The 27,216-nt window shown below is 42.4% G+C and overlaps 1 protein-coding gene across 1 annotated transcript in view; it reads right to left on the reverse strand.

The window, feature by feature from the left end:
- fat2 (FAT atypical cadherin 2) overlaps window positions 1–27,216 on the reverse strand; it is a 108,508-nt gene that overhangs the window by 59,918 nt on the left and 21,374 nt on the right. The window contains exons 4-13 of the mRNA XM_084009744.1: window positions 22,252–22,310; window positions 21,765–22,076; window positions 20,428–20,635; window positions 11,615–11,754; window positions 11,194–11,256; window positions 9,806–10,018; window positions 9,105–9,315; window positions 4,522–8,189; window positions 3,605–4,001; window positions 662–861 (exon numbers count right to left, since the gene is read on the reverse strand). Of these exons, the coding sequence (XP_083865870.1) occupies window positions 662–861; window positions 3,605–4,001; window positions 4,522–8,189; window positions 9,105–9,315; window positions 9,806–10,018; window positions 11,194–11,256; window positions 11,615–11,754; window positions 20,428–20,635; window positions 21,765–22,076; window positions 22,252–22,310 (5,471 nt within the window). The remainder of the gene's footprint in view (window positions 1–661; window positions 862–3,604; window positions 4,002–4,521; window positions 8,190–9,104; window positions 9,316–9,805; window positions 10,019–11,193; window positions 11,257–11,614; window positions 11,755–20,427; window positions 20,636–21,764; window positions 22,077–22,251; window positions 22,311–27,216) is intronic.

Consider the following 27,216-nt stretch of genomic DNA (forward strand, 5'->3'; position numbering starts at 1 on the left):
CGATACATTCATGAAACGCACATGAACAATTGCAGCTTATTGCTGTAATAATCTCTGTTCATGCCAGAATCTAAACAATGCAACATTTCTCATTTGGAGTGTAGAGACGTTCCTCCAGAATTTAAACTAGCTTTTTTTTGGCGCTGCAGAATAAAATATAAATGGAGACGAGGGTCTGGCTGCTGACACTGCAGAGTTGATGAACTGTGTTTAGTTCTGTGTTTGCAGCTTCTGTGCTCTACAACATACAGTTAAATACATGGGGGGTTTGAGTTTGGAAGGAATTCTCTTCTCATTTCATCCAATAACAATTTTTGGAACCCAGGTTGACCAGTTTTCTTCACTAAAATCCAATAAAGCTAATGAGATTCTTTCATAGTAAAGGCTGTAGGACCTGCGAGGCAGGCAGGGGGCCTAATTACTTGTAAAGGAAGATGTAATTTACTTAGTAATTTAGGAACATTACTGTTACAATTAAAAGGTGCAAAGAAAATGAAATAACATTTCTGTTAACTGCTCCCCGCAGCCACACAGATTATTCTACTCTAAACTTCTCCCGGGTGTCTGACAAGCTGTTGGTAACTTCCAACGGATAAATGAGGACAATATCACGCTTTAATGAATATTATCTGTAAATACAATATCTCACGTCCCCCCTCACCTGTTCACACAGTGGACTGTTGTCGTTGATGTCCAGAACGTGGACGTCCACAGTAACCGGAGCCTCAGACTTCCCGTCGGTGGCCGTGACTTTAAGTGTGTATCTGTCTTTGGTCTCTCTGTCCAGGGCTTCCTTCAGGATCAGACCCCACTTGCCTTCGTCCTCCTGGATGATGGCGAACTGGCCCAAAGGGTCCCCATCTGCACGTGGGATGAACAACTGAATTAATGGACAATTCATCTTCATCTGAAAATGTCCTTTAATGAGAACAGTGACTTATAGGGAGGGCCGCTGCCATCATAGCAGATACAGAGGTCATGTCTGCTGCTTTTTCCCTGGGAATCATGGGCACATTTTAGCAAGCTAAGGCTGCAACTCAGGATCATTTTCACTATACTGATCATTCTCTTGATAAATTGAATACACAAAAAATCAGAAAACAGTGAAAAATGCCCATCGAAGTACACAAAGTAATGTCCTGTTTTGTTTGAAAAAAAAGTATTCAGTAAAATTAATCAAATCATTAATATTGTGTGAAAAAAAGATTCATCCCCAACTCAATGAATTACTTCTCAGGAGCAATAGACTTCTTCTAAAAATGCAGCAGGTTTGAATGCCCTCCTTAGAGCAAACGGTCATGTCCTCAACAAAGTCTCGAACTCCAATTAGACTAGGATGTAAGACTAAAATAATTAAAAGTAATTCAAATGTGGTTTTGGAAACCAGATAGTTGTTATTCACAAACATTTGTTTCGGAGATCCTAAATTATTTTGGGATTGGTGTCTGGATAGGTGGGTTGATGAGAGCCTCTATGTATTTATGTATGTTATGTCTGTTGCTGTAACAATGTCTTGTCTTGTATTGTATGTTGGACCCCCTTGAAAACGAGATGACTGTTCATCTCAAGGGGTTATCCATAAATAAACTTAAATTACTGACAATAATCTCTGATGCTGTATCAAGATGGAAGACGGACAAACAGATAAACAGTTTTGAATTTCAAACTTCAAATCTAGGATAAGTCGACAAAATGTTTTCCTACCATTTATAACTTAGGTGAATGATGTTTTCTAGAATGTGTCCTGTGTGGTTGAGTTTGTTGTTGACAGAAAGGAGAACGAGGGTGTGACAGAACATACATTTAGTAGTGATGCTCTCACTCACTACGGTACTTATTGGTTGTGTTGAGCCCTCGGTGTCTGCTTTTGCTTTCATTAATGTGTCTCTCAGTCGTTGTCTGACAAGTATAACCATTTCACAGTTTTCTTTTTTAATACAAACAACAACTTTGATCGTGAGTTCTGATGCCTGACGAATAATTCAATAATTTCTGTTTTGTGGGGGGATGTTAATTTTAGGCCGGCTCACCTGAACACTTTTATTGTTTACTTGTCTTCTTACATAAACTTCAATCTTTTGATAAGAAACTGGCTGGATTATGACCATCAGTCTGCATGTTACAGCAGATTGCATCACAGTCAGTCATCCACCTGAGGGACAGGTGACACACAGAAACACTTCAACCTTGAGAAGGGAACTCTTTGAATTCCCAACAGCTGTCAGATGTTGCCACACAGGTCTGAAGTGCTGAACTGAGATGTTGCTTTGCTTAAAATAGTAATACTCTTCATTAAAAACCTGCAGTACCGTGAGGATATAGGTGTTTCCCTGATATAACTTATATAATGTATAACGTATATAGGCATCAAAGCCACGTGAATCAGAATAGAGAATACGTCAGATATTTGCCAAAAAGTTTACAGTTAGTACAATCAGACGTAGAAGTTACATTCCATCATGTGACATGACAAACTCGCCTGTAGCTAAACACTGACAACATCGTGCTCATGTCCTCTGTAATGTCCCTGAGAATTCAGAGGTTTTACACAACTTGACGAGGAGTTAACGTCGTACAACTACACAAAAATTACAGAGGGTGTTTTCAATTCTGGTATTATTTGGACATTTTTTTTGCAGTGCAGAGAAGTCTCTGAGACAGCAAGGTCAGCCAACCCTGTGACTGACAAAACTGCCCATACTGCATTGTCAAATATGCTTCAACGGCATTTTACCTCGTGGATTGAAACTAAAATGTAACAAAACTTCTTGGTTGGGTTTAGTTCAATGGTTTGTTGTATGTCAGCAACGTTTTTATGTCACAGATTAAAATAGTACGTTCCACATGGGACACAAAAAAGCAGTCTTGTGGGTGAACGCTCTGTGTGGACCAAGCCATCCACCCTGTTTCCTACGTGGACTATGATTTGAACCATATCAATGATAAAAAACAAACGTATCAAAAACAAACGTAATCCTGGACAAAATATGTTTCCCTCAAAAATTAATTGATAATGCAGTTTTGATGTATGGCAGTGCAACTTGGATCACAGGCTGGATCATCGTGTAGCAAGTTAAATGGATGAATGAAATGGAAAGAAAGTTTTTGGCGATTTGAAAAAGGGTGTGTTGTGTTCAAGGTCCAGACCTCAGTGTTTCAATAATCCAGTCTCTGGTCCAATGAAAAATGACTAACAAATAAAGTAATGCATTTTGGATTTTGTTGTGTGAAACAGCTCTGTTGTGATGGACGCTGAATAAGTAAAATCCTCAGATCAATCATACTGGCAGTGGGCAACTTATTGCGCTTTAGGAATCAACTTTGTTGTGACAGCAAAGCTCCTGCAGAATAGTCTGGCTGGAGGAAAACGGAGGATTTGCATTCATTCGCTCCATTAATGGCTTTGTTTTTGTTGTTAGCTGCGGGGCATCCCGTTGGTAACCCTGTCTTATCAGCATGTCAACCTTCTCATCTTTGTGAATATTCTGTGGCGGAATAATGAAATATCATGACTCAGAGGCCATTAGCAGAGATTTCTTTCCACCTCGATGTCTTCACGATTAACAATGCACACACTCGTAAATGTACACTCAAACATACTCACCTGTGATGTAACACGTCACAAGGCGGTTCTCCAGTGACACATCAGCATCGGTGGTCGTCATGGAGACAATGACTTCGCCGGGGCTGCTGTTCTCCACCACCGAGCCGCGGTACACGTCGTCAGAGAACTTTGGCGGGTTGTCGTTCTCGTCCGTCACCGTCACCTCCACCAGGACGCTGGATGATAGCTTGACGTCGCCGCCGTGGTCCATGGCGAACACGTTGAAGCGGTAAACCCTGGTCGCCTCACAGTCTGTCTCCTGCACAGTGGTGATCCATCCGCTGTCTCCGTCGATGGCGAATACCTCAGTGATGTCCGCCACTGTGTCATCAGGTAGAGACTCCAAGCTGTAGGTCACAAGACCATTGGTGTCCGTGTCCGGGTCGCTGGCCGTCACCTGTGGGTCAATACAAACATTTGGTTATTTTTTCATTTAAAAATGAAGCTTTCTAGAGAAATATGTTGACATTTTATAAAATACATCTTCCTGGTCTATTTGACTCTAAATGGACCATCATTTACTAAATGAACATCATGCTGGATTGAAGAAGACTTGAAACTAAAGATTGAGAACATAAACTCATGTTTACAATGATTGCTGAGTAAATAAATCAAGAGAGAACTCGGGTCATTTTCTTATAGATTTCTTTACAATTAGACTTCTTCTTAGAACCAGAGGAGTCGCCCACTGATGGCCGTTTGAAAGGCTGCAAGTTAACCCTAGTAGCTAGCATCTGTCCAGGGCACGTTTGTCTTAACTTAACTAAGTGTTCAATTGATTTTCAATTAGTATGGGAATTAATATTTAAAATACCTATTACATGAAGTACACATCATACTTATTCTGTCCACATTGAGTATCAGCTAGTTCCAAAATTAAAAATTAAAAAAATTAAAAAATCCCAAAGATTTCTCACCTGAATAACAGTGGTTCCAGATGGCATGTTCTCAGCCAGGAAGGCCCTGTATGGGTTTGCCTCAAACACGGGCTGGTTATCGTTCACATCTTGGACCTGGATGCTGACAGACACCAAGGATGCAACATCAGTCCCATTGTGGCTTCCTTGAGCGATCACGTCTATCTGATACCATTTGGTCTTTTCATGATCAATGCTCTTCTGCAACAGCAAAGTTCCACTTTCTTTGTCCAAACTGAACACTTTGTCTTTGTTGCTTTCCACAGTGTTCCCGTTCACCAGGCTGTAAATAAGGGGCATGTCGGAGTCTGCCCTCACTGAGCCCACCTCGGTCCCTATGGGGACGTCCTCTGCAGCTGAGAAGGTGTAGAGAGGCTCTGAGAACTTCGGTATAGGAACCTCAGGAGGAACCACTTTCAGTTGAACGGGGACTGTGGAGTTATAGAAAGGGAGGCTGCCATCGCGAGCCTTCACTTTGAAGTTGAAGATCTTGTTCTCCATGCCAACGAGACTCTCTTTGACACTCACGACTCCAGTGAAAGGGTTGATCTCGATGATGTCTTCGGTCACCTCTCCGGCTTCATCCACTGTGTAGGTGACATCGGCATTTTTGCCATCATCTGCATCATACGCCATGATTTGAATCACAGGGGATCCTTTATTTACAGTTGACTGAATGGAAACCTGGTACTCTGATGCTTTGAACTGAGGAATGTTGTCGTTCTCATCCGTGAGAATAATTTTCACAGTGCAAAAGGCCACTTTCCCACCACCATCTTTAGCCATCACTTTGATAGCTATGACTCTCTGGGCAGGGTTCTCTCTATCCAATGGTTGTGTGGTAACAATCTGCCCATCAGTGTCTATGGCAAATTTCTCATCAGCAAGTTTGTTGATGATGGTGTAGTCAACACTGCCGTATGGCCCGTCATCTGGGTCAATGGCCGCTAATCGGATCACTCGAGTTCCTGCCTCTGCATTTTCGGCCAGCTCTGCTTCGTAGAGGCTCTGCTTGAAGTGTGGACTGTGCCTGTTGCTGTTTATCATGTCAATATTGACTGGTGCTGTTTTCTGAAACACTCCGTCGGACACAGCCACTGTCAGGTTGTAATAAGGATCCAGATTCCTCTTGCAGACGTTAGAAAAGGAGATGACACCTGAGGATTCATTGATGTTGAAGTAGCGGCCTTCGTTCCCTGAGAGGATTTTGTACTTGAGGTTATTCAGGTCCCCGGTGTCCGGGTCTGAACCTTGGATTTTGATAACTATGTGGCCACACTTTGCCATTTCGTCCAGTGTGGCGTCATACTGGGAGCTCACAAAGTCTGGTGGGTTGTCGTTGATATCTGTGACATTTATGAAGACGTGGGCTTCGCTACTGAGAGGTACAGTGCCATTGTCGGTGGCTTTGATTTTCAAATGAAGGTGTTTTCTGTTTTCGTGGTCCAGCACCTGTTTTGTGACAATCAATCCACTATCAGGGTCTATCTCGAAGAAATCAGTCTCGTTCCACTCCGTTTTCACAAACTGGAAGGTAAGATCTTTATTCCTGCCAGAGTCCCTGTCAAAGGCAGAAAGTTGTATCAAAGAGTAGCCGACTGGGAGCCCCTCATCAACAGTAACGTCGTACTTTAGCTGCGAGAATATGGGCGCGTTATCGTTCACATCCTCTACTTCTATTTCAATGGAGGCCTCAGAGAAAGAGCCGGTCACAGAGTCAGTAGCACGAACTGTCAACACATGCATGGTTTGACTCTCGTAGTCAAGGGGGTTGGTGACGGTCAACACGCCAGTTTTGAAATCAATGTGAAAGTGCTGTGAGGCGTTTTCCTCTTCGAGGTTGTAGATGAGCCGATAGCCCTCTGGATTCCTGGCCTGGACATGTAGGATAGTTGTGAAAGGTGGGACATTTTCTGGGACTTTCAGCGGATACAGAAGGGTCTGGAAAATTGGGTTGGTCTGATTCCTCACTTGAAGGCTGAGCTGTGCCGCTGTGCTGTGACTGGGTTCGCCGTCGTCTACAGCCAAGACTGTCAACACATACTTGTTCAGTGCTTCAAAGCCAAGAGGCCTTTGAAGGGACACATCACCAACATCAGGATCTATCCTGAAGAGGTCGTAGTCCTCCTCCAGCGAGTACATTATGGACCCATTGTCACCCAGATCTCGGTCGATGGCAGTTGCTTGATATAAAACATCTCCTGGTTCAGAGGTTTCAGAAATCATCATTGAAAATGGCAAGTTTAGAAACCGTGGAGAGTTGTCATTGACATCATCTATAAAAACCTTGACCTGGGTGGTAGCTGTCCTCGCTGGGGTTCTCATGTCTTCCACCTTCACCACTACGTTGTAAACGTCTTGTTCCTCTCGGTCAAAGGGGACACCAGTTGTTTCAAGAATGCCTGATGTCTGGGAAATCATAAACTTTCCCACTGGGTTGACCACAGAATACAAAAGAGGCTCGTTTAAAAAACAAGCCGTGGCTTTGAGTGCTGCCAAACTTTTGACTGTCTTTCGGTTTTCTGTAACACTTGCAGAATACACTTTTTGCTCAAATCCAAGATCGCTGGCTGTGAGGTTTGTTACATTTACTTTGACGGTAGCTGAGTCTTTGTAGAGCCCGTCAGAGGCTTTGACAGCCAGTTGGTAAAATGGTCTGAATTCAGACACGTTGCTCACGGTGATGACTCCAGTATTGGCGTGAATTGAAAAGGCATTGTGAAGATTCCCCTCTGTGATGCTGTATGACACTGCAGAGTCAGCGTCATGGGCCATGACCCGCACAACCTCTGCATCTCTGACGGCTGGGAAGATGATGGATGGCTCGTATACTGGGGTGGTGAATTGTGGCGGGCAGTCATTCAGGTCCAGGATGCGAACAGTGACCTTGGCAGGCTCCGTTGCATACAGCGATGGCTCCCCTGAGTCCTTTACCTGCACGGTGAATTGATACTCAGCCTTGGCTTCAAAGTCAACTGGTGATATTAAAGAGATGGTGCCCATACTTGAGTCTATCTTGAAGACGTTAAGGGCCTCCGGTTCGAGGATCTGATACATCAGAAGAGAATTTGAATCCTTGTCTGCATCTGAAGCCTGGATGACCAGAGGGGTGTTTCTTTCTCCCACAACCATACTGGTGATGTGAGCTGACTCGCTGATTTGCCCCAGATAATCACGCTGCCAGAAAACAGGAGCGTTGTCATTCTCGTCAATCACGTAGATGTAAACTACAGTCTTGGATGAGGCTCCAGCCGTGGTGGAAGCTATAACTTTGAGCTTGTAGGAGGCACAGCTCTCAAAATCAAGGTGCTTTTGGGTGGAAATCAACCCACTGTATGGGTTGATATGAAATGTTCCATTAGGGTTGCCACTTTTTATCTCATAATGCACTGCAGCGGGGCTGGAGGCTGAGATGGTGACCACTGGTGTTCCAAGGGTGCTAAATTCACTGATCTCTGTTAAGTATTCATCCGAGGGGAAGACAGGTGGGGTTTGGTCCGAGATGCGGACGTGGACGTGGACGGAGCAGACGTCACTCCGCTGTGGGAAGCCCTGATCAGTGGCCTTTACGGTCAGGTGGAACTGGTCCTGCGGGTGAAGGTCCAGAGGTTTGGCCACACTGATGGAGCCCAGATCTGGATCAATGGAGAAGACGTGGTCGATATTACCTGCAGGGGAGAAATGAAATTATGCTTTACAAAAATGACCTACTCTAAAAGACATAATAATCAATCTTATCTTGTTACACCTTGTTTTAATCCAACACTTTATTTCCTACTTATCTGTCTTACTTACAGGCTTGCATTAACAACATATCTTTTATTATAACAAAACATTTTCCAGGTAATTTTTGCTGTTAAATCATTATTCTCTCAAAAGGAAATTATGTGCTTTCTTCTTATGGGTTTGGAAGTCACTACTGCTGATCAAGTAATAGTCAGTGGCAGGCATTTTTTTTATTTATTTTTTTTTATTTATGTTTTATTTACACTTCGGTTTTTGTAGAAATTAAACTAATCCTTTAAAAAATTAAGTAATTTATAGTTTTAGATTTCTTGACTTAATTCTGCAACAAGACAAGAGTTTCACAGTTAAAAGTGCTATTTTCTTGATTCTACCGTGGTACTCTTTCTGGTTTAAAAGTATGTATTTTATTTAAAAGAGAAAAGCTCTGGATGGGAGTGTGTTACATTTATGGATGTTCTTTGCTGCATAAAATACACTGAGCGGGCATAATGTGTTCCACTGCAGCAGTTGGGTCATTGCCGACTTCTTTGATCACGTATGATCAGCAATAGATCAGAGAGACCAGGAGCTTTAAATTCTAATTCCCAACAGAAAGTCAGGGCTGAGAAGGCAACTGAGAAACACTCTCCTCCCTCAGGCATCATTGTTGTGCCCTTGAACCCTTTAAAAAGCTAAAAAGTCGACACTTGAAGGCTGCGTTGTATAGGCTAGCTCCCGGCGGTCTACATTAGAAAATGGCAGCAGTTCCTAGGTGTGATTATGTGCAACTGAATTAATGAAAAGCAGTGCGAAGCTGAAAAGGGGGGAACATAGATAAAAGGCCCTTTGCTGCTCACCGGAGTTCAGAGAGTAGCTGATGTCGGCATTGCTGCCCATGTCTTTGTCCAGGGCCTTGAGCCGGATGACCTCGGAGCCTGTAGGGGCCAGACTGGAGATGCTGGCCACGTAGCTGGTGCTGAGGAAAGCCGGCGAGTGGTCATTACAGTCCTCCACTTGAACCACCACTTTCACAAAGTTCCTCTTCACTGGGATTTCCTGATCACGCACCTGAGGAGGAGCAGAGAAACGTTGAAGTGTGTGTTTCTGTGCTGGTGAAAGATAACTGAAGCCGTTCCAGAAATAATTTAATAAAACCTAGATTGAGACATGACATTTTACCACATTGTATGTATTTGTGTGCATAAACATTTGAAAGGTTTTTATTTTATTTTTATTTTTTTACATATCCCCTCTTTTTAGATGCATTTGTTGATAGTTGTTTAAATAGTCTGCAGTCAAGTTGAACTTCTTAACAGAGCACACTGAAAACAAACAGTGTCCCCATCCATTGAAAACCATTTTAAACACATTTGTCGTCTCTTCATTTTAGTCATTTTATCAGTTGTTTTCTCCATATAAGTATTTAAATACTTATAAAGCAAATAAACATTGACCAGAGTACTTAAACAGCTGAAATATCTACAACAGATGCATTTCTTGGATGAGTAGTACAATAGGGAGAAAGCTTAGTATTCTACTGAGATAACTGTGTCGTTACCATAACGATGAGCGTATGAACGGAGATCGCCTCGTAGTCGAGCTCCTCCGTCATCACCAGGACTCCACTCTTTGGGTCCAGGTGAAAGAACTTGGTGCTGTCTGGATGTAGGCTGCTGTGGATGGAGTAGACCAGTTTACTGTTGGTGTCGGCGTCCTGCGCGCTGATCTGCAGGATGTCCTTCCAAGGGGAGGTGTCCTCAGGAACCCTCACCTTAAAACACACAGGGACAGAGGAAGGAATAGCTCACATATCCAAGGTAATGGAAAAGAAAATCAAAGCAAACAACAGGGTTTGAGAAAAATGGATCGAAAACTGAATACCTCGACTTTTACATTTCAATTCCAACACAATTTTTATTCATAAAGGCGGTGCAACAAACAACAGAAAACATTTTGAGGACAAGAAAATGTTCTGTTAGAGCAATGATTTGGGAGACAGGATCAGAGGGGGTATTGATTACTGTGATGAAGGAAACAACAGTGATGCAGCTGCCTTCTACTCTCTGTTGGATGTCCTGATAATTACGGTACAGAATGCCCGCACAGGTTCATAATAATTCTCAACATGTGCCAAAATGTGTAAGCCTAGTGTCGAAAGAAATCTCTACCTAGTTTCCGGATAACCACAAAACCCAAAAGAAAATCAATAACGTGTGGCCTGAAGTGCGTCTGATTGCCAGGGAAGACATCCCTGGCAATCAGACATTTTGTCTTTGTGTCTTTCTTTGGACATTTCAGCTTCCGATGGGGATCATGGAGGGAAAAGAAATACTGGTGTACTTCGATGGAAAGTTTGTAAGCTTACATAGTTGTGTTGCAACAACATCTGCCTTAAAAAAAGTTTGGATTTTTGCAGGTAAATAGGGGTATGTCAGAAATGCAACCAGGTGTGAAAAGCAGCAGAGAACTGTTTGTCCTCTATAATCACAAGAAAAAATGTTGGGGAACCAGACAGAGGCAGCAGAAATGATTTTAGATACCTGAAAATAATCACTTTAAGCGTACATATATTTAGAATATTTATATCACTTTACCCCCGTACCTAAACTGATATTTAGGTGTCTAAAGTCTGTCTACAGCAGTACATCACATGGGTCACATGCTGGTTCTCCTGTCTGTTTCTTCAAACTGGAGATGTGCCAACTGACATGTACTGTAGATAATACACTGGAAAAACAACACCACTTTCAAAAACATCCTAACTATCCATTTAAGGACTATTATTCTTGTGATTATAGAGGACAAGCAGTACTGCTTTCACAGCTGGTTGCATGTCTGACATATACTTAATTATATAAAGAATGTCCTTTTGGGAATTATTGCTATAATAAGTCTCCTGGGAGCTCAAATATTCAAATAGAAATCTATCGGAACTTCCTCTCTCACCTGGTACAGCGGCTTGAGGAAGACGGGGCGATGCTCATTCATGTCCAGCACACGGATGTAGGCCTGCAGTTTGGAGATGGAACACACAGGGTGTGAGAAAGTGGATGCCCAGCAGGAACAACATTAAATAGGAAAAAGCAGCAGTTCAAAGCTGCTTCACAGGCAGCACCAGAGATTCTAAACAGAGATTTTTAAAATCAAATGAGGACATGAATAAAATTTGGGGACATCTTGCTGGAGCTGCTCAGCGGGCTGCACTTAAAAGCAAAGAAGCTTGTTGAGAGGACTGAGTTTTGGTTACTTCCATCTTCAAACCAGCACCTTGTGGTGTTTATAGTCACTTTTCACTTCTAAAGAAAACTGCCCAGTAGTTGTGCAAAAGCACAAATTAAGTATTCAGTTTTTGGTTTATGCTTCTGACCTGCGTGGTGGCGTTGTGGTGGCCATCAGTGACCCGCACTGTAACGTTGTAGTTGGAGCGTCGACCTGCATCGAGACGACGGGCGATCGAGATGGTGCCAGTATTTCTCTGGATGTCAAAGTCCTTTTCCTCGTCACCACCTGAGAGGGAGAGAGAGAGGTTCATTCCATCAGGTGTCCTCATGTCAGATGTAATATCTTAGATGGTACGTCAGACTATGCAGGTCTGATGTTGACTGGTTGCCAGAATGATGCATGTTGGCATTATCCTCCAGCGTGTGAAGAATTGCAGTTATTTCCCTGAAATGTTTCCCTCGTATGGATCCATCACTCACATGTTGATGGCCTCTTATTTACACCCCACCCCTCCACAACAGCAACAATGCTGTCTATCTGATCCTCTGTCCTTCTACCGGTCTGTCTGATTTGAAAAGAGCATTCTGACGTTCCCCTTCCTGTCATGCTGTCAGAGCAATACAAGTAGACGGTGTCGGGATGAATGGACTTTTGATTGGTCGTTTAGCGTGATGCATTTGGTCAAGACTTAAGATCTGACCTGTGGAGTTGGAAAACACTGCGTCATATTTGGCGGCGCCTAGTGGTGAGATTGCAGATTGCAACCAACTGAAACTTCTCCCGTGTGTCATGCAAAAACGTGAACAGCCTTCTCTCAAGCCAGTGTTTGGTTTGTCCATTCCAGGCTACGGTAGACACTGCTCTATGTAGATATTAACGGCTCATGTAACGGTAACAAAAACGCAATGATTCTTGTTTTTAAAGAAAACATTCTTATTGATATGATGTCCCATTTCTGCCAATAGATCACCCTAATCTGTTTGTGACATTTTAAAGATGAAAAATCACCTCGGCACTGCTCTCTGGTGGAAAAACTATGTAATGGAGACTTGAGACACCGCATTTCTTTCACATTACTCATCCACAGACATAAAGTCCGATACAGATATATATATATCGGTTATAAGACAATACTGGCCTGGCTGATGCACGAGCGGTGCTCTACCAAGAAGTGTAATCAATAAGTTTGTTTTATTTAAGGATAAATACAACGTATCCTGGAGAGAAACACCAGATTTTTGCTCACAGTGAAAACATCCTTTTTAATCTTGAATTGACATTTCAAAGTATGTATGTTTGTATGTACGTATGCATGTATATATGTGCATCAGTGTACTCATAGTTCTGTCTATCCTGTTTAATCCGATTACTTACTGAGTGTATGTGTGATTGTTTTTCTTCTCTCCTCCACCGCCTCCTCATGCTAAAACATACTGTTTTAAATCTGCAGTAACAATGACTCACTCTACCCGTCTGCTTCACTCCTGTGCTTCCTCTTTGCCCTTTTCCTTCTTCTCCCTCTTCCCTCTGTTCGCTCTTGATCCTGCACCCCCTTGATTCTTCTTGCTTCATGACTTCCTGCGTTCTCTCAGCAGGTTGTGAATATGTACGACAGAAAGCTAAACCTCATGCCTGCTCGGACCAGATGGTGTTGATAAAGACATCCACCTTGTGAAAAGCTCATCACACACATACACAGGCGTTCATACCTCCACTTATGTTTGTATTATGGAATGTTTGAGGCTGTCTCTCTGTCGCCACAACATGTTTGCATTTATGTGAAAAGGTCAAGTGGAATAAAACATTAATACATTTCTCTAATGTTCTATGGTTTTCCCTTTTTCCTTTCTCATTATACACTCACACTGCACACTCTGTTCCTGATCAATAGAAATACACCTCTAGGTGGCCTAATTATCTGTCAGTTATGCTCTAATGACTGAATCAGCTGAATCTCTGCAGACTAGGCAGCTACATTGACAGATGTGTTTAACTGATTTAGATTTCCAAATCCCTGGATTGACTTCCTGTAAGACACACACCAGCACCCACGAAGCCTTTCATGAAAAGAAAAGAAGACGAATGAATCAGATGCAGCATTGCTCATCACAGGCTATCGTTTCAGCACCGAGAGAGGAAGAAGCAATTTTTCACTTTAGTGATCATTTCCAGGAAGATATGATATATGATATATCTCTGCCATGGTTGGATGTCCTATTCCCTCTAGGGCAAACCATGCAAAAAATATGCTTTACTTATTGTACTGGGGGTGGAGAGTGCCAAATGTCATGTTCCACAAGCAATTCCACTGATGTTTTTAATCTATCAATTCATTGTTCCACGGTGGCGACATGACAACCATCCTTGGCTTCTCCATCAGTTCTTACTTGTATGAAGCTTAATAGATCATATAAGTGGACATCACATGCAGAGTAGAAGGCCATGCAGTCAAGGTGGAGTACCAGAAGGTTTTATGTAAACAAGATGTGATGAACCCACTGTACACTACATGTTAAGCAGCAAACAGCAGACCAGCAGCTAAAGAGCCAGATATTTTTCTCAGGAGTTGGTGGGGAGCAAAACAGAACTTAGAGGAGAAAACAAACTTTAGAGGTGGTGTGATTGTTGCAAAGTGTCTTTATCTTACCAAATGCCAGACCGCCACATAATTAGCTGTAGATTTCAGTGATCCTTAATTGTTTTATGCTGATGATTCAGGTATCTTTGCTCAGAGGCCAACCATCAAGTCACCAACTCCCAACAAATACCCAAATCCACAGTTATCAGCCTCATAGATACGGGTAACAAGGAGATCGCTTCACCTACTAGTAGGATCAGAAGGCTGTTGTCATCTATTCACATGGTGAATCACTGATACAAATACAAGAAGAGGACGTCGACCCCCTGTGGCTGGAGTATTCATGATGCAAGCAGAAATGGAAGCCTTCGCTGGTGATCAAAGTCAATGCATGTGTCAAACAAGACAGGACTTTCACCCAGGAGACAGTCGTTTGTGTCCTGTGTGAAACCAAAAGTCAATGTTGGCTTATTTTACTGTATTTTTGTAAGGTAACTTGCTAAGTTTTATTACGTAACATACATACTTATACAAGCTGATACTAACCTCAATCTTTCTCCTTAACGTTAGAAAGTCATTTTTTTTTCACCTGAACCCGAAGTTGCCTTGTTTCAATCCACAACAATCAACAATTCAAAACGTGGGTCCAATTTGGTCCATCAGACCCAAATGAATGGTAGAGATATCCACTGATAGCACCCAAACAATCGTCTGATAGCATTCAATATGGATGCCCCAGGAGAATATTCATGTTTCCTTTTGGCTCCTCTGGGAACAAACAGCATGCTGTTTGTTTTATCTGTCACTTTTGTATTGCAGGGTTTAATGAGCACTGCAGCCTTTTGGGCCAAAGTCTCCTTTGAGGCATTTCTTTCAAGATCTCAGACTGGGACATTTTATATTATACTGGTCTATACGGTACAAATAAACCTAGCTAGGCTCAAATATTCTTAATCCTCTTTCCGCCATGAAATGTACATGAAATTACTGAATACAATGCAGACGCTTCCCTTTAGGGCAAGTTGGAATGACCATGAAACAGATGTCCTCTCCTGCTGCAACTTCCTACAGTAATTGCTCCAAGGCACAAAGAGGTTCAATTCCTCAGCTTGTCCAGAGTGTGCCTCCGGATCTCCTGCAGGTAGCTGGCCTGCCTCAACAGCTCTGCTCAGACACGACCAACAGCTGAATGCTGTTCTCGCCCTGTTCAGAGAATCAGGTCAACTTTCCTGCAGAGAGGACAGAACTTTCTCTGATTTGATAAGCAGTCGGATTTGTCGACTCACTGCCCAGAGGTTGAGACTAGGTGAGGGTCTGAAATGAAGATCGATCGATTCTTTCCTCTCTCGCTCTCTCTCTCTCTCCACCCCAGCTGTGCAGTACATTCACACTCACTTCAAGTGTCATAGCACTTGATGGAATGGGTGCAACCTCTGAATACATTTTGAAAAGAATAAAAACAAAAAAAAGTAATACTTCTTTATTTGGCAATCATGTGATGATTGATGCTTCTAAAATGAATACTTCACCCACCAAATGACTACTGCATATTAATTATTTGTCTTGTGTTACCTTGAATTCTTGAAGATAACTTTGTTTTTCTCTCGTCTTAACAGTAAACGAAGAATCATAAAACTGAGGAAAGTCTTGATGCATTCATATAATTGGGGTCGATGATTAACAAAACCAAACCTTTGAAACATCCGTGCAAGTCTTTCCCAAACACATGCCTCTTCGCTAACACATTACCGTTTTAAAACACTACTGTTTAAACAGTTTCACACTTGTACAGGCACACTTCACATATTTGTAGTGTTTTAAATTATTTTTAATGAGGATGCATGTGCACATTTGGGAATAAGTGAGCATATAAATGAATGCATTTGTTTTTAAACTTTTTCCATCGTATTTACTTATATATATTATAATAGAATATTTTCTGCTCTGGGATTCTTGGTCCACCAGAAAGGCATCAGAGAGAAACACATTGTTTTTGGTCAACAATTCCAGGTAACAGTGAGTGAGTCATTGAGATACAAATGGTAATTTAGTGGGTGAAGGATTCCTTTGAATTTGAAGGGTTTGCGTAGATTAAACAAACAAGATAGAACACGTTAACTGTTTAACTTTTGTTACCATTGGATGAAGCCAGGCTAACCGGTTCTGCCTGTTTCCACAGCTTGCGCTAAGCTAACTGGCTGCTGGCTGTAATTTAGCTGACAGGAATCAAAGTGGTATCCATACTTTCATCTAACTCTAGAAAAGAAAGCAAATCCACGTATTTCCCATAAAGAATGATTCCTTTCAACTGCAATCCAATCCTGGACAGAATTCTATCTTGCCAGCAGTTGTTCCATTCTCATTGTGTCCCCATCATCAGGAGGCTCTGCTGCATTCAGACCCAGAGACTGATGCTCAACCCTCCCCTGCAGGGGACAAACCTCACCCTCCAGCAGAGAGCCATGGCCTCGGACCTGCAGGTGCTGACCCTCATCCCGACCACATAACACCCAGCTGGGACCAGCTCCAGCACACAGATCACTGTCCAGTGAAGCCAGAGGAGGGCTGCATCCATCCGCAAAACAGCAGAGACACGCATGCTCTTTGATATCCTAACGCCGCCTTCGTGTTTCCACTTGGCTCTAAACGCAGTGTGTTGTTTTTGTGCAGATTCACAGAAGGTGTTTGAGTTATTTTGACAGAGAGGGAAGTCTTCATTTGTCTCTCCGAGTTATCTCAAGGCCAGAGAGGCTCGATAGGCATCTGGGTTCTGCTGCTGGGGGGGTAAAAGCAGAGCGATAAATGCCCGATCATATCTGCATGGGAGAGGAGTCCTGTGACACAACAACATTCCCTCATCTGCCGACGAGATGAGGGTCAGTGATACTTGACTGCGGAGCACAGTGGATTGGTTCAGAAAAGATCAAATTGGAATATGGCGGCTGGTTTCCAGTCTCATCATGCAGTCATCAAAATGGAAATGAAAACTGGGTGAAGTCTCATGTTTCTCGCAACTCCAAATACAAAGAGAAGAGGTTGATGTGATGGTTGACAGGCCATCAGTGATAATTACTGAGTTATGTTGGCAGACCACACAGCGAGAAAAATGATGCACAATTATCCAACGCTACAACAAACACTTCAGCTCTGACTGACTGAACACAGAGCTGTCAGAGCTACTGCAAAACCAATCCACAACATTTACTCAAGTACCCCACAGGAGTACAATTATCATACTTCACCGTTTCATTTATGACACTTTGTACTTCTGATCTGCTATGTTTTAGTGGGAGAAATGGATCGCGTGGTTACTCCGCAAATGATGCTTTTCTATAATGTCATTAAATATCATGTATAGCTATAGATGTAAATAGTCAACTGTGTGTGAAAGAGTCAGACCTAGAGCCAACCAAACCAGCAACAACATGACAATATGGCTTGTATTAATAATTAAAGCAGTAATCATTGATCCCTGCAGGGCTTATTATCCGCTATTCATTACTTTTGTCATAAATTTTGGTATTTTTTCTTGTAAATTTATGAATTTCACTGCGGGAATCCAGATTTCTCTCCCATTTGTTTATTTATTTATTTATGTTATCTATAATAGCCAGAATTTGCCATTTTAGATTCATGACATGCAAACATTTTGGACAGTTCAGTTGATATAAAGATATGAGTTAATGTATCAGCATTATTTCTGTTAATAGTTATTGGTGTTGTCAGGTAAAACGTGCATGTGGATAAATGTCATAATGGATGCATCAAGTACTATTTCTGGATTTTTCGAATGCTTGAATCACTTTGTAAACATGTCTTTAACACTATAGTTAGTGTGATAGCGTAGTGCCAGACTCCTCTGCTTTGTGACATAATGCAACACATGAATGTCAGAGGACGCAACATCCGGCGTCAGCAGCTAGGAGACAAGTGAAAGTCCCCACAGGGAAGCAGAGTGTCTGCTGTTGTGCGGTCGGGTTCTGGCACAGAAGGAGCTTGGCACAGCGAACTGAACAGGAGGAACCACAGTCTTTCTCGGCACATGCTGCCTCGCCCAGCAGGAAACGGCCTGGCAAACCCATCATGTGTTTTCCTGGGAGGCTCAAAGGGAACGAGACAATGCGGAACGTCCGGGGAATGATTTCCACTTCAACTGAAAATATGGTCACGCCTTTTCATTTTCATAAAACCCTCTGTGACGGTCCTAATTTTCCTGAGGCCGAGAGCAGCCAGAGAGGAGGGAAAAGGAGGGGGAGGATGAGAAGAGGAGGAAGAGCAGGAATGGCCGGTCCTTCCTCCTGTGGTGATCTGGCAAGTGATGAGAGGAGGAACGCTGCTGATTCATCCTCACAGAGAGAAACCGTCCTGCTGATGCCGCTGACACCGAGACCTTTTTTTCCTCTGCTCCTCCTCCCTGTTCTCTCTATGCATCCATCACTCCAGGAACACTTAAGCTTCTGTAGTGGCAAGATCGCATCATTTCTCTTGGTCTACCTTTTGTTTGCATTCATTTATGTTTACTCTATTCATCTATCCTGTAAACATCTGTTATCATATTATCAGTGTTAACTATAACATGGCACAGAGACGCCTGCATGGCCACCAAGCTAATGTAAAGGAATTAACTGGATACTAAAGTAATATACATATAATATATTTATAATGTATGCACTGAACATGTAACTACAGTATATTCATAATGTAGTGTAATGAAGTGTAGTGTAATGAATTATGCCTTAATATAGAACAAAATTAAGATTTTGCAGAAATAATCATCAGCTAATGTCACTTTTTTGATGGTTTCCAAACTAAAAAACTGTCAAAATGGTAACTCCTTAATTCTGTAACTTCATAGACTTGACTCTGTGTCTATGTGCATGTGTGTGCATGTAGTTGAAGGTGTCGGTAAACTTGGAGATCTAAGGTGAACAAAGTCCATCAATGCCAAGGGTGACACCTCACTTCTAATAAGCCTTACATTCCTCCTCTGAGGCATGTTGGAAACTCCGTCTGGGATTTTCTTTCAAAGTGTCGTTTCTCTAGATTAACTGGTGACCTCAAACACAAAACAGGCCACTGCCACGTCCAAGCCCTTTGTATATCTTCAGAAATGTCCATAGCGAATTCATTCTCATGTTCTGCCATCTCTGGTCACCATGTTTGTTCTTCAATGTCTTTTTTAAGATACTTTTAAGCTCCCGAGACACAAAATGAGAGTAGCCTAAAGAAACCAGCAAAGGTCTTTTCTCTTTTTATACTCATGATAATCTTGCACCATTAAATTGCTCCAGCTGACACTTTCTTTGCCCTGACCCCATTCTGCCAGGCTGCACAGGGAGACAACAGCAGATTTAGGTCCACTCCCAGTATACCCCCACTTTGGCCTGAAGCCCTGAACCCTCAGGGACGTAACTCACACCACCTGCTAAATAGCTGGGTGTGAGAGGCCACAAGGGCTTGAAATGGTATCAACATGAATGGGACAGCACTTTGGGGCGACATATCAGGTTACCTTGATGACATGTTATGTACAATTGTGGGGTTTAATTATTCGTTTTTTACCGCCTGATTTGAACGTCTTCCAGGCTCTTGTCTTACCAGAAACCGATTTACTTATTTTTGGCAAAACAGCTTCAATAAGCAAAATCAAAAGAAATGGTTGAATGAACCAGGAATGTAATATAGCCTCTGGTTGCATTTCTATAATTTCATGTGTCTTCATGAATGATCTTATATCATTAATGTTAATGTTGCCCATGGCTCATGTGTGTATCTCCTTATTTGTCTTCTTTTTTTTTAACACATCCTATGAAGCCTTCCCTACAGGAAAGTGTGCATAAAGATATCTAAGAGATTCCTCAAGCACTCATTTTGGATTAAGCATAAGCAAAGGTACAAATATCAGCAGGTACATTATGTTCCTTTAACTCACACTCGCTCTGCTCTGCTCCAACATCTTTCACTGTTGCAGGACTGCTGAGCTTGAGTGGGAGTCTCCAGATTATCAGAGCCTCTAAATGCTTATTTGTCTGTAACCTGCGTGTATTCTCCGGTGAGAGCCGGCGCTGCACAAGTCAGCACTTCGGCATAAGTGGCAATACGGTGATACTTTCCTAACACGTTGTGCTTTGTGCTCTGGCTGTGGGAGTTTAACTTCAGACAGAAGCAATGTGATCTTTGTTCTTTCTGTGGTTTGTTTTCTGCCCTTCCCTGTCAAGCACAACCTCTTGTGGAAATAAAAATGAATAGTTTTATTCATCCGTTGTCTTCTTTTAGAGATCATTAATGCGATGCTTGTTTTTCATTAGAGCTTGAAGTTGATTCCGATAGAAGCAAACATCTCCCGATCAATACCAGCGCGTGTGTTTACTTCTCCTCACCTACGATATCGAACCACTTCTGCCGATGCGTCTCCGTCATGATGATGCCCACCATGTGAGTCACGGGCTCTGTTTCCATGACGGCAAAGGCGAACGGGGGCTCGTCAAACGTGATTGGCTCGGAGGAGGCTGGTGGGTGGGCGATCCACTCGATGTCGAGTCTCGCCGTGGATGAGCGTGACGGGCTGCCCTGGTCCGTAGCTTTAATCTGGAAATTAACAAAAAATAGAGCTATGGTAAGACAGTGTTGCCATAGCTACCTTAGCTGTTTGTTGAGTGAAAATGTTCATTTTCATTTCTATAGATTTCTACCCGATAAATACAGGTGTTTATCAATCAGTTTTGTTTTTTTATCTAGATTTGATGTTACTACACGCATCCAATTTTTTTTTTTCTGCTGCTGTTTAATAATTCTTCTGGAATAATGACTTTCAAACAAATGTAATTTCCCCGCCATGGGACCTCATCTTAAAACTGGGGAGGAATCATAACACCCTCAGAGGTGATAAAAACACCCATTTGTAAAAATGTATCTTATTGTCAACAAATATCATGAAAAGACCCAAATCAACAATGAATAATTATTGTGTGTGAATCAACGCCTGATGTCTTTTCCTTTGTCATAGAGCTCCATTGAGCTGTTGCACTGGGTGACCTTCATCACTATGTCACACACACACACACACACACACACACACACACACACACACACACACACACACACACTGTAGTTCATGCTGACTCATTCCATACAAATAGCCACTTCAAAAATAGTCCTCAACAAATGCACCATGTCCTCCAGCTTGATTAGGAAATGAGTCCTAAAAATTAAGCTATATTTTCAAAGTCTTGCGTCTTCACTACCAATGAGCTTGGAGTCGAGTGCTACAGACAGGGTGAGGATGTTGTGGAAGTATAGAGAGGCGGTCTGATTTTGTTCTTCCTCATGCTTTCGTTTCCTGTGGAGAACATCACGAAAAACAGAGGAGGGAAGGAAGAGTTTTGATGTTTTTGCAGCTGATTAAACTCTCTGGCTTCTGCCATGCAGAATGATGACAAGGATGGAAACCACTCATTGGTTTCATAGCAGGTGTTAGTGAGGTGCCTTTAAGCACGGGTAATTTAGCCTCTTTCACAGAGCTATCTCCGCACCTCCCACAGAGACATGTGAATGAAGCTCAACTCTTTAAAGAGAGTGTTTACCTCAAGCTGGCTGTAACACAAACTCATCATCACTCTTGGTGAAAGGCAGGAGACATGTTTTTGCTTTGTAGCCACACAACTCCATGTAAGTACATCATTACCTGACAACTGTGAGTAAAGATGTGGACCCCTACCGTGAGAATACTGTAGTTTCCAGGCCAGAAATCCCCGTGTGAGGTCACCACCCCCGTCACCGGGTCGATCTCAAAACCCTCGTCCTTGTTGTCTTGGAGCTTGTAGGTCACAACGGCGTTCGAGCCCTCGTCGTCGTCGCGGGCCACCATTCTGCAGACTTCCTGTTTGCCCACATGCTGGCGCTGTTCAGGCAGCTTGACATGGAAAAGTTTGTCGGTGAACTTCGGTCGGTTGTCGTTGGCGTCTAGAACTCTTATCACAACGGTGGCGGTGGAGCGCAGAGACGGAGATCCATTATCTGAAACCATTACCTGAGAATAACGAAGAAAGAGGAGCCATAACATAGTTATGTTCGTTTACAGCTGGTTGAAACCTTGCATGAAATGAAAAAAGACAATCATTTTATAGACATAACGATTAATTGAGAAAATCATCTACACATGTGAAAAGAAGAAGAAGTGAAAATGTTGTTTCCAAGAGACTCACCTCGACACTGTGTTCTGGTTTATCCTCCCGGTCCAAGGCTGAGAGAGTGCTGATCACACCTGCACACACAGAACAGATCAATATGGTCAGTGTCTGAGTCTCAGTCCTGGGAAGTGAGAGTGATAATTACACCTAAACAAACAAACACACACACACACACACACACAGTTAGGGGTGTTAGTGTTATTATAGGTGTGTCTCACAGTAGCAGAGCTGAGCAAACACATGTTGGTTTATGGATGTTGTTTCTGTTGTTTCTACCTTTAAGTGTATCCTCCAGTTTGTCAGTGTTTCTGTTCAGACCAGTACACCAGTTTTCTGCTGCCAAACACTAAAACTGGATACTATCCAGATTTAGAAGCTCACCAAGATATTGTAATGCAAATTCTAAGCACTCTGTCACCGACAGTCTCTGCCAGGGTGGGACTAGGAACAAAAACGTTGGCAATTTTCGCCCCGTTCGCCCTCTGACATTCCTGTATATGGATGGATCTGTTTGGAGGGATCATGGGAAGTTGCTTCTCCATCAAGCTGCCATGAGCTACCATACTAACTGTACTTACTGAAGAAATATTATTCAACTTTTGGAATAATGAAAAGGTGATTTCAGAGAGAAGGCTATATCCACAATGTCAAACTGATTCAGTTTTAGAAACTTAGATCTGCTTCCAACCTCTCCAGGTAAAAATGAAGAACATCTGGAAACGACTGCATGTGAGTCGCATAGTTGTTGAACCCTAAGGGTCGATTTTGGGACGGTAACCCCCCATCATTCCCTTTCCACACATTGCTAAGGGTGGCATTGTTGCCCCCTGGGGCCAGCCCTGAATTAGCAGATTGCTCAATGACAGCACCAGACTGGCGGTTTAGTGAATCAGTGTTTATGTCTGTGCAGTTACAGTGTGTTTGTTTCTATAAACTATGTGACTCAGCAGGTTATTCAGACACAGTTGGCTGCTGTACAGCTGTTTGTTTTGTGTTGGCAGCTGTTTCTTCACTTCAGACAAAGAGTATAGGAACTGCCAGGAACACTCATGTATGTATACACATACATATCTTTATGTTCTGCACACTGACTCAGATAAACTACAGGAGCCCGAGCATAATTAGCTGAGAAATCCCTCATCGTGCTCCTGTTTTAGTTGAGGAATTTTCAATCAAATACATTCCTGATGGTCTATTTATGATGAATGTTAGTAATTGGCATTTTTTTAATGATCACATCTCTGGCATTATAATAATATTCACAAAGGGGTTTTTGTGTTTAATAAAAGACTGGCAGGGGGATTCTTCTAATGGACAGACTGGCAGGGGATGTCTGCTAACGCTGCAGGCTGCATGATACCAGGTGTTGGAGGGAGAGGGGAAAGAGAGAGTGAGAAAGGAGTGTGTGTGTGTGTGTGTGTGTGTGTGTGTGTGTGTGTGTGTGTGTGTGTGTGTGTTTTCCCCCTTTCACACCAAAGTAACAACAAGGAAAACACCCATGTTTATTGCTGGTGTGAAATGATTATGGATCCTGCCGCTTTGTGGGGAATGTGACACATCTCAGCTTATGAAAGGGTGAACTGTACAACCTCTAGCCACCCCGCTCACATGGAATCCACTTGAAATGAATGTAAAGATGATTCAAATATAAATCATAATCTGATTTGAGAAAATGCTATGTGTTTGAAAGGTACAGGGATGAAAAAAATATCTAGAAATGATAAATGGTGTACGGTCAGATCATTGGCAATAACAGCTAAGATGATTGATCTAGAGATGGTATATATGTGGATACAAGTATGAACTGTTTCTCCACAAAGGCATTCACTGCATTGCAAGTATTTGTGTACAAACTGAAAAACAAACCTGGCCTTCGCTGCCTAATTGTATACAGGCTTCGGAAAGCTACAAAAAATCGTGGTATGAGGCCCCCCAGCTTTTACACTGGATTTCTGGCTGAGACAGATTTATTGCAATATGCCGAGGAAGAAGAAAATCTGTTGACAGAAATGTGAACATGCAAAAGCCAGCCATGTCAGTGTTTGAGCAGGTTGGAGTATGTTGGGTTGAACGCCGGGTGTGCACAGGTGAGAAAAAGAGCAGAACTCCAAGTGCTATTCACATTCTGTCCTCCAATGTTCATTCTCACTTCATTCATTACACACATCAACTCCGTAGAGGAAAAATATCTAACATCTGGCTTTTGTCTTCAATGAGAAAAATCACACGCCACATTCATTCTAAGGACTAATTACTCTTATGATTAATCATGTGTATTTATCAGCAGTGACAGAAACATGGCACCCGGGTATGTACGCTAATTTCTGCATTTCCCAGCACAATGCTTTGTGTTGAACAGAGATTTAGACTTTTTTATAATTTATGAAGGTACAAAAAATATATTATATTTTCTTCCCTTACTGACACATTGTCGTAACGGGTGTGACGTTACTGTCTGTGAGTCGACTACAACTACCAAATGTGACCAGCGAAAATGGCAGCCGCCGGTCGATCGGTGCATCTCTAGTTCATACCTTTATTTCCTTTCACCTGGATTACTGACATTATCACTATGAACCTGTCAGCCCTGTCAAGTAGAATTGATTTTAAGATTATTTGATTTATTGTTAAAGCGCTGCATGGACCGACAGCCAGTTACATCTCTGAACTGCTCATCCCCTATTCTACCTATTGACCCATCAGATCTGGTGGCCAATCACTGCGCTCCATTACACACATCAATTGCACAGTTAAAAACCGAAGGTGATCGGTATTTTCAGCTGTGAAATTTGTCTGCTCCATTTCTACATTTTCTTTAGCTCATTCATTGAACATAAGACATGACTGGCCACACTGATTTTTATTATACTGTTTGTTTATTTGTTTGGTTGTTGTTTGTGTTGTGATTTTGTGTTTTCATTCCTGTGTTTTTATGGAATCTCTTTGAAAATCTCTTTGAAAAGCACTTTGGTCAGCGTTTGTTGGTTTTAATTATGCTCTAGACTTTATTTGTTCGGACTCAGTGGACTCAGGCCCCATCCATACGATGACGTTTTTTGTGGGTAAACGCACAAGTCTTGTGCGTTTCGACCTCATATCGACATGGATCTGGTGTTTGCGGTGCCTGAAAACGCACTTTTTTTAAATCAGCTCTCAGGTTGAAAAATAAAAAAACCACACCCCTCCTTTTCGTGTTCATTTTCATGTAGACGGCGAAAACGAATGTCATCGGCCCGCCCCTTGACCCTCGAGTCTGACTTTTTCCCCCGCGACGTCTCGTAACAACAACAACAACAACAATGTGCTACATGTTCGTAGCAGATATCCTGCTCGTCTGTACGATCAGGGCCACTATATGAAAAACAACGGAGCCGAGAGAGGGGGGCGATAGTCTGGGAAAAAAGTTGCAGATTTGCTACTTTTTTACGATGCTACCAAACAACCACTAGCTAACTTCCCATGAATGTAGGCATTTATTTGTCTTATTAATCCATCCCAATGTGCGACAACGCCTCGTCAAGGTCCTTAGGGTGACGGCTTTTGATGCTTATTGTTGGTTTTATTTATACGGGCCAAATTGTCATCTTATGGATGTTTATTGATCGGGTGGTCGGGTGGAGATTAGCCGTAGCTCTCATGTGTTGCCATAGAAACGGCAAACATCCGGTCGAGCTCCGTCTCTTCTTCTGTTTCGTTCGTTTTCAGTGAATTCGTCTGGATGCAGATTTTCTTGAAATGACGCCAAGGAAAAATTGAGGGAAAAAAAGTAGTTTTGCTACGTGTGGATGGCCTCTCAGTGGAGGAGGAAGACAGGAGGAGGTGTGGGAGCTTTTTGCAGTGAAAGACCCTGCTGAGGGTCGATGAGGCCTTTTACGACAGTGCAAACAAGCCCTGCTGGGAGGACATCATTAGGACAGGTGGGGCACATTACAAAGAATGGTTTTGTCATTAGTGCAAACATGGGAATCCATGGCAAAGTCGAGTCTCTCCCTTGTTGTCTGTTTTCACTCAGCCGCGGTGCTGGACTGCTGTCAAAACCATGTGAAGATAAACAGTGTTGTCTGGCACGTCAAGGCCTGGTTTGTTTGTTTCCCTGTCTTTCCCTCTAGAGCCAGTTGGCTATTGTACAGCTGTTACTTCCCATCTTTGTGTTGTTGTTTTTTTTTAAGTGGAGCCTTAATTTTACCAATTCAGCCCTGTCAAAATCACGTTTTCACGAAAGAACTTAAATGATGTGGCAGTTCTGAGCAACATTTCAGCAATGTTTTAAAAAAAAAGAGGCAAGGGGTGAGAGAACTCTCACAGTCAGTCAAACATATCAAGATTGCAGGGCAGCAGTCCAAATTCACTCTGGTTGGTTTAGACAGGGGATTTCTTTCTTGAACTAACAATACAAAATTACTTCTTGAATAACAAATGTATGCAAATAATGTCGCGTGTGCAAACAGGCCCCTGAAAAGAGCAGCAAACAGCCCAATTCATCACTAATTGCAAAAGCAAACCGTTTAAAACAAATCCGCCAAGCTGGCACCCCAGGGCCTTGAAGTGCCCCTCATTATCAGATCACCATCTGATCTGATCTCAGATGGAAATCACTCTGCCGAACCGACTAGCAACGCTATCTGATCATAACAACCATTCTGAGTGGACAAACTTTCTCAAGGTGAGTTCGGATACAACATGTGAAACTTTAAAGTTTGTGTAACTTTTTAAAAAGTGAGTGGGAAGACACAAACAAGTAAAACAAACATATGAAGTATAAATAAACTGGGGTTTTTCTAATTTCGTCTTGTACATTTATTGAAAATCTTATGTTTCATTTTCAGGATTTTCCTAAAAGAGTAGTAGATAGTTTTCACCTAACAATGGGAATCCGAATAAACTACAGTGAGTGTGTTCATGATGAAGGAACACACAGCACTGATGTGCTTTTTTATGGAGTTTTATGGCTCAGAGGAAGGACTTATTATCCTTGGATGA

The sequence above is a fragment of the Eutrigla gurnardus genome, assembly GCF_963514095.1.
Source record: "Eutrigla gurnardus genome assembly, chromosome: 5".
NCBI classification, from domain to species: domain Eukaryota; kingdom Metazoa; phylum Chordata; class Actinopteri; order Perciformes; family Triglidae; genus Eutrigla; species Eutrigla gurnardus.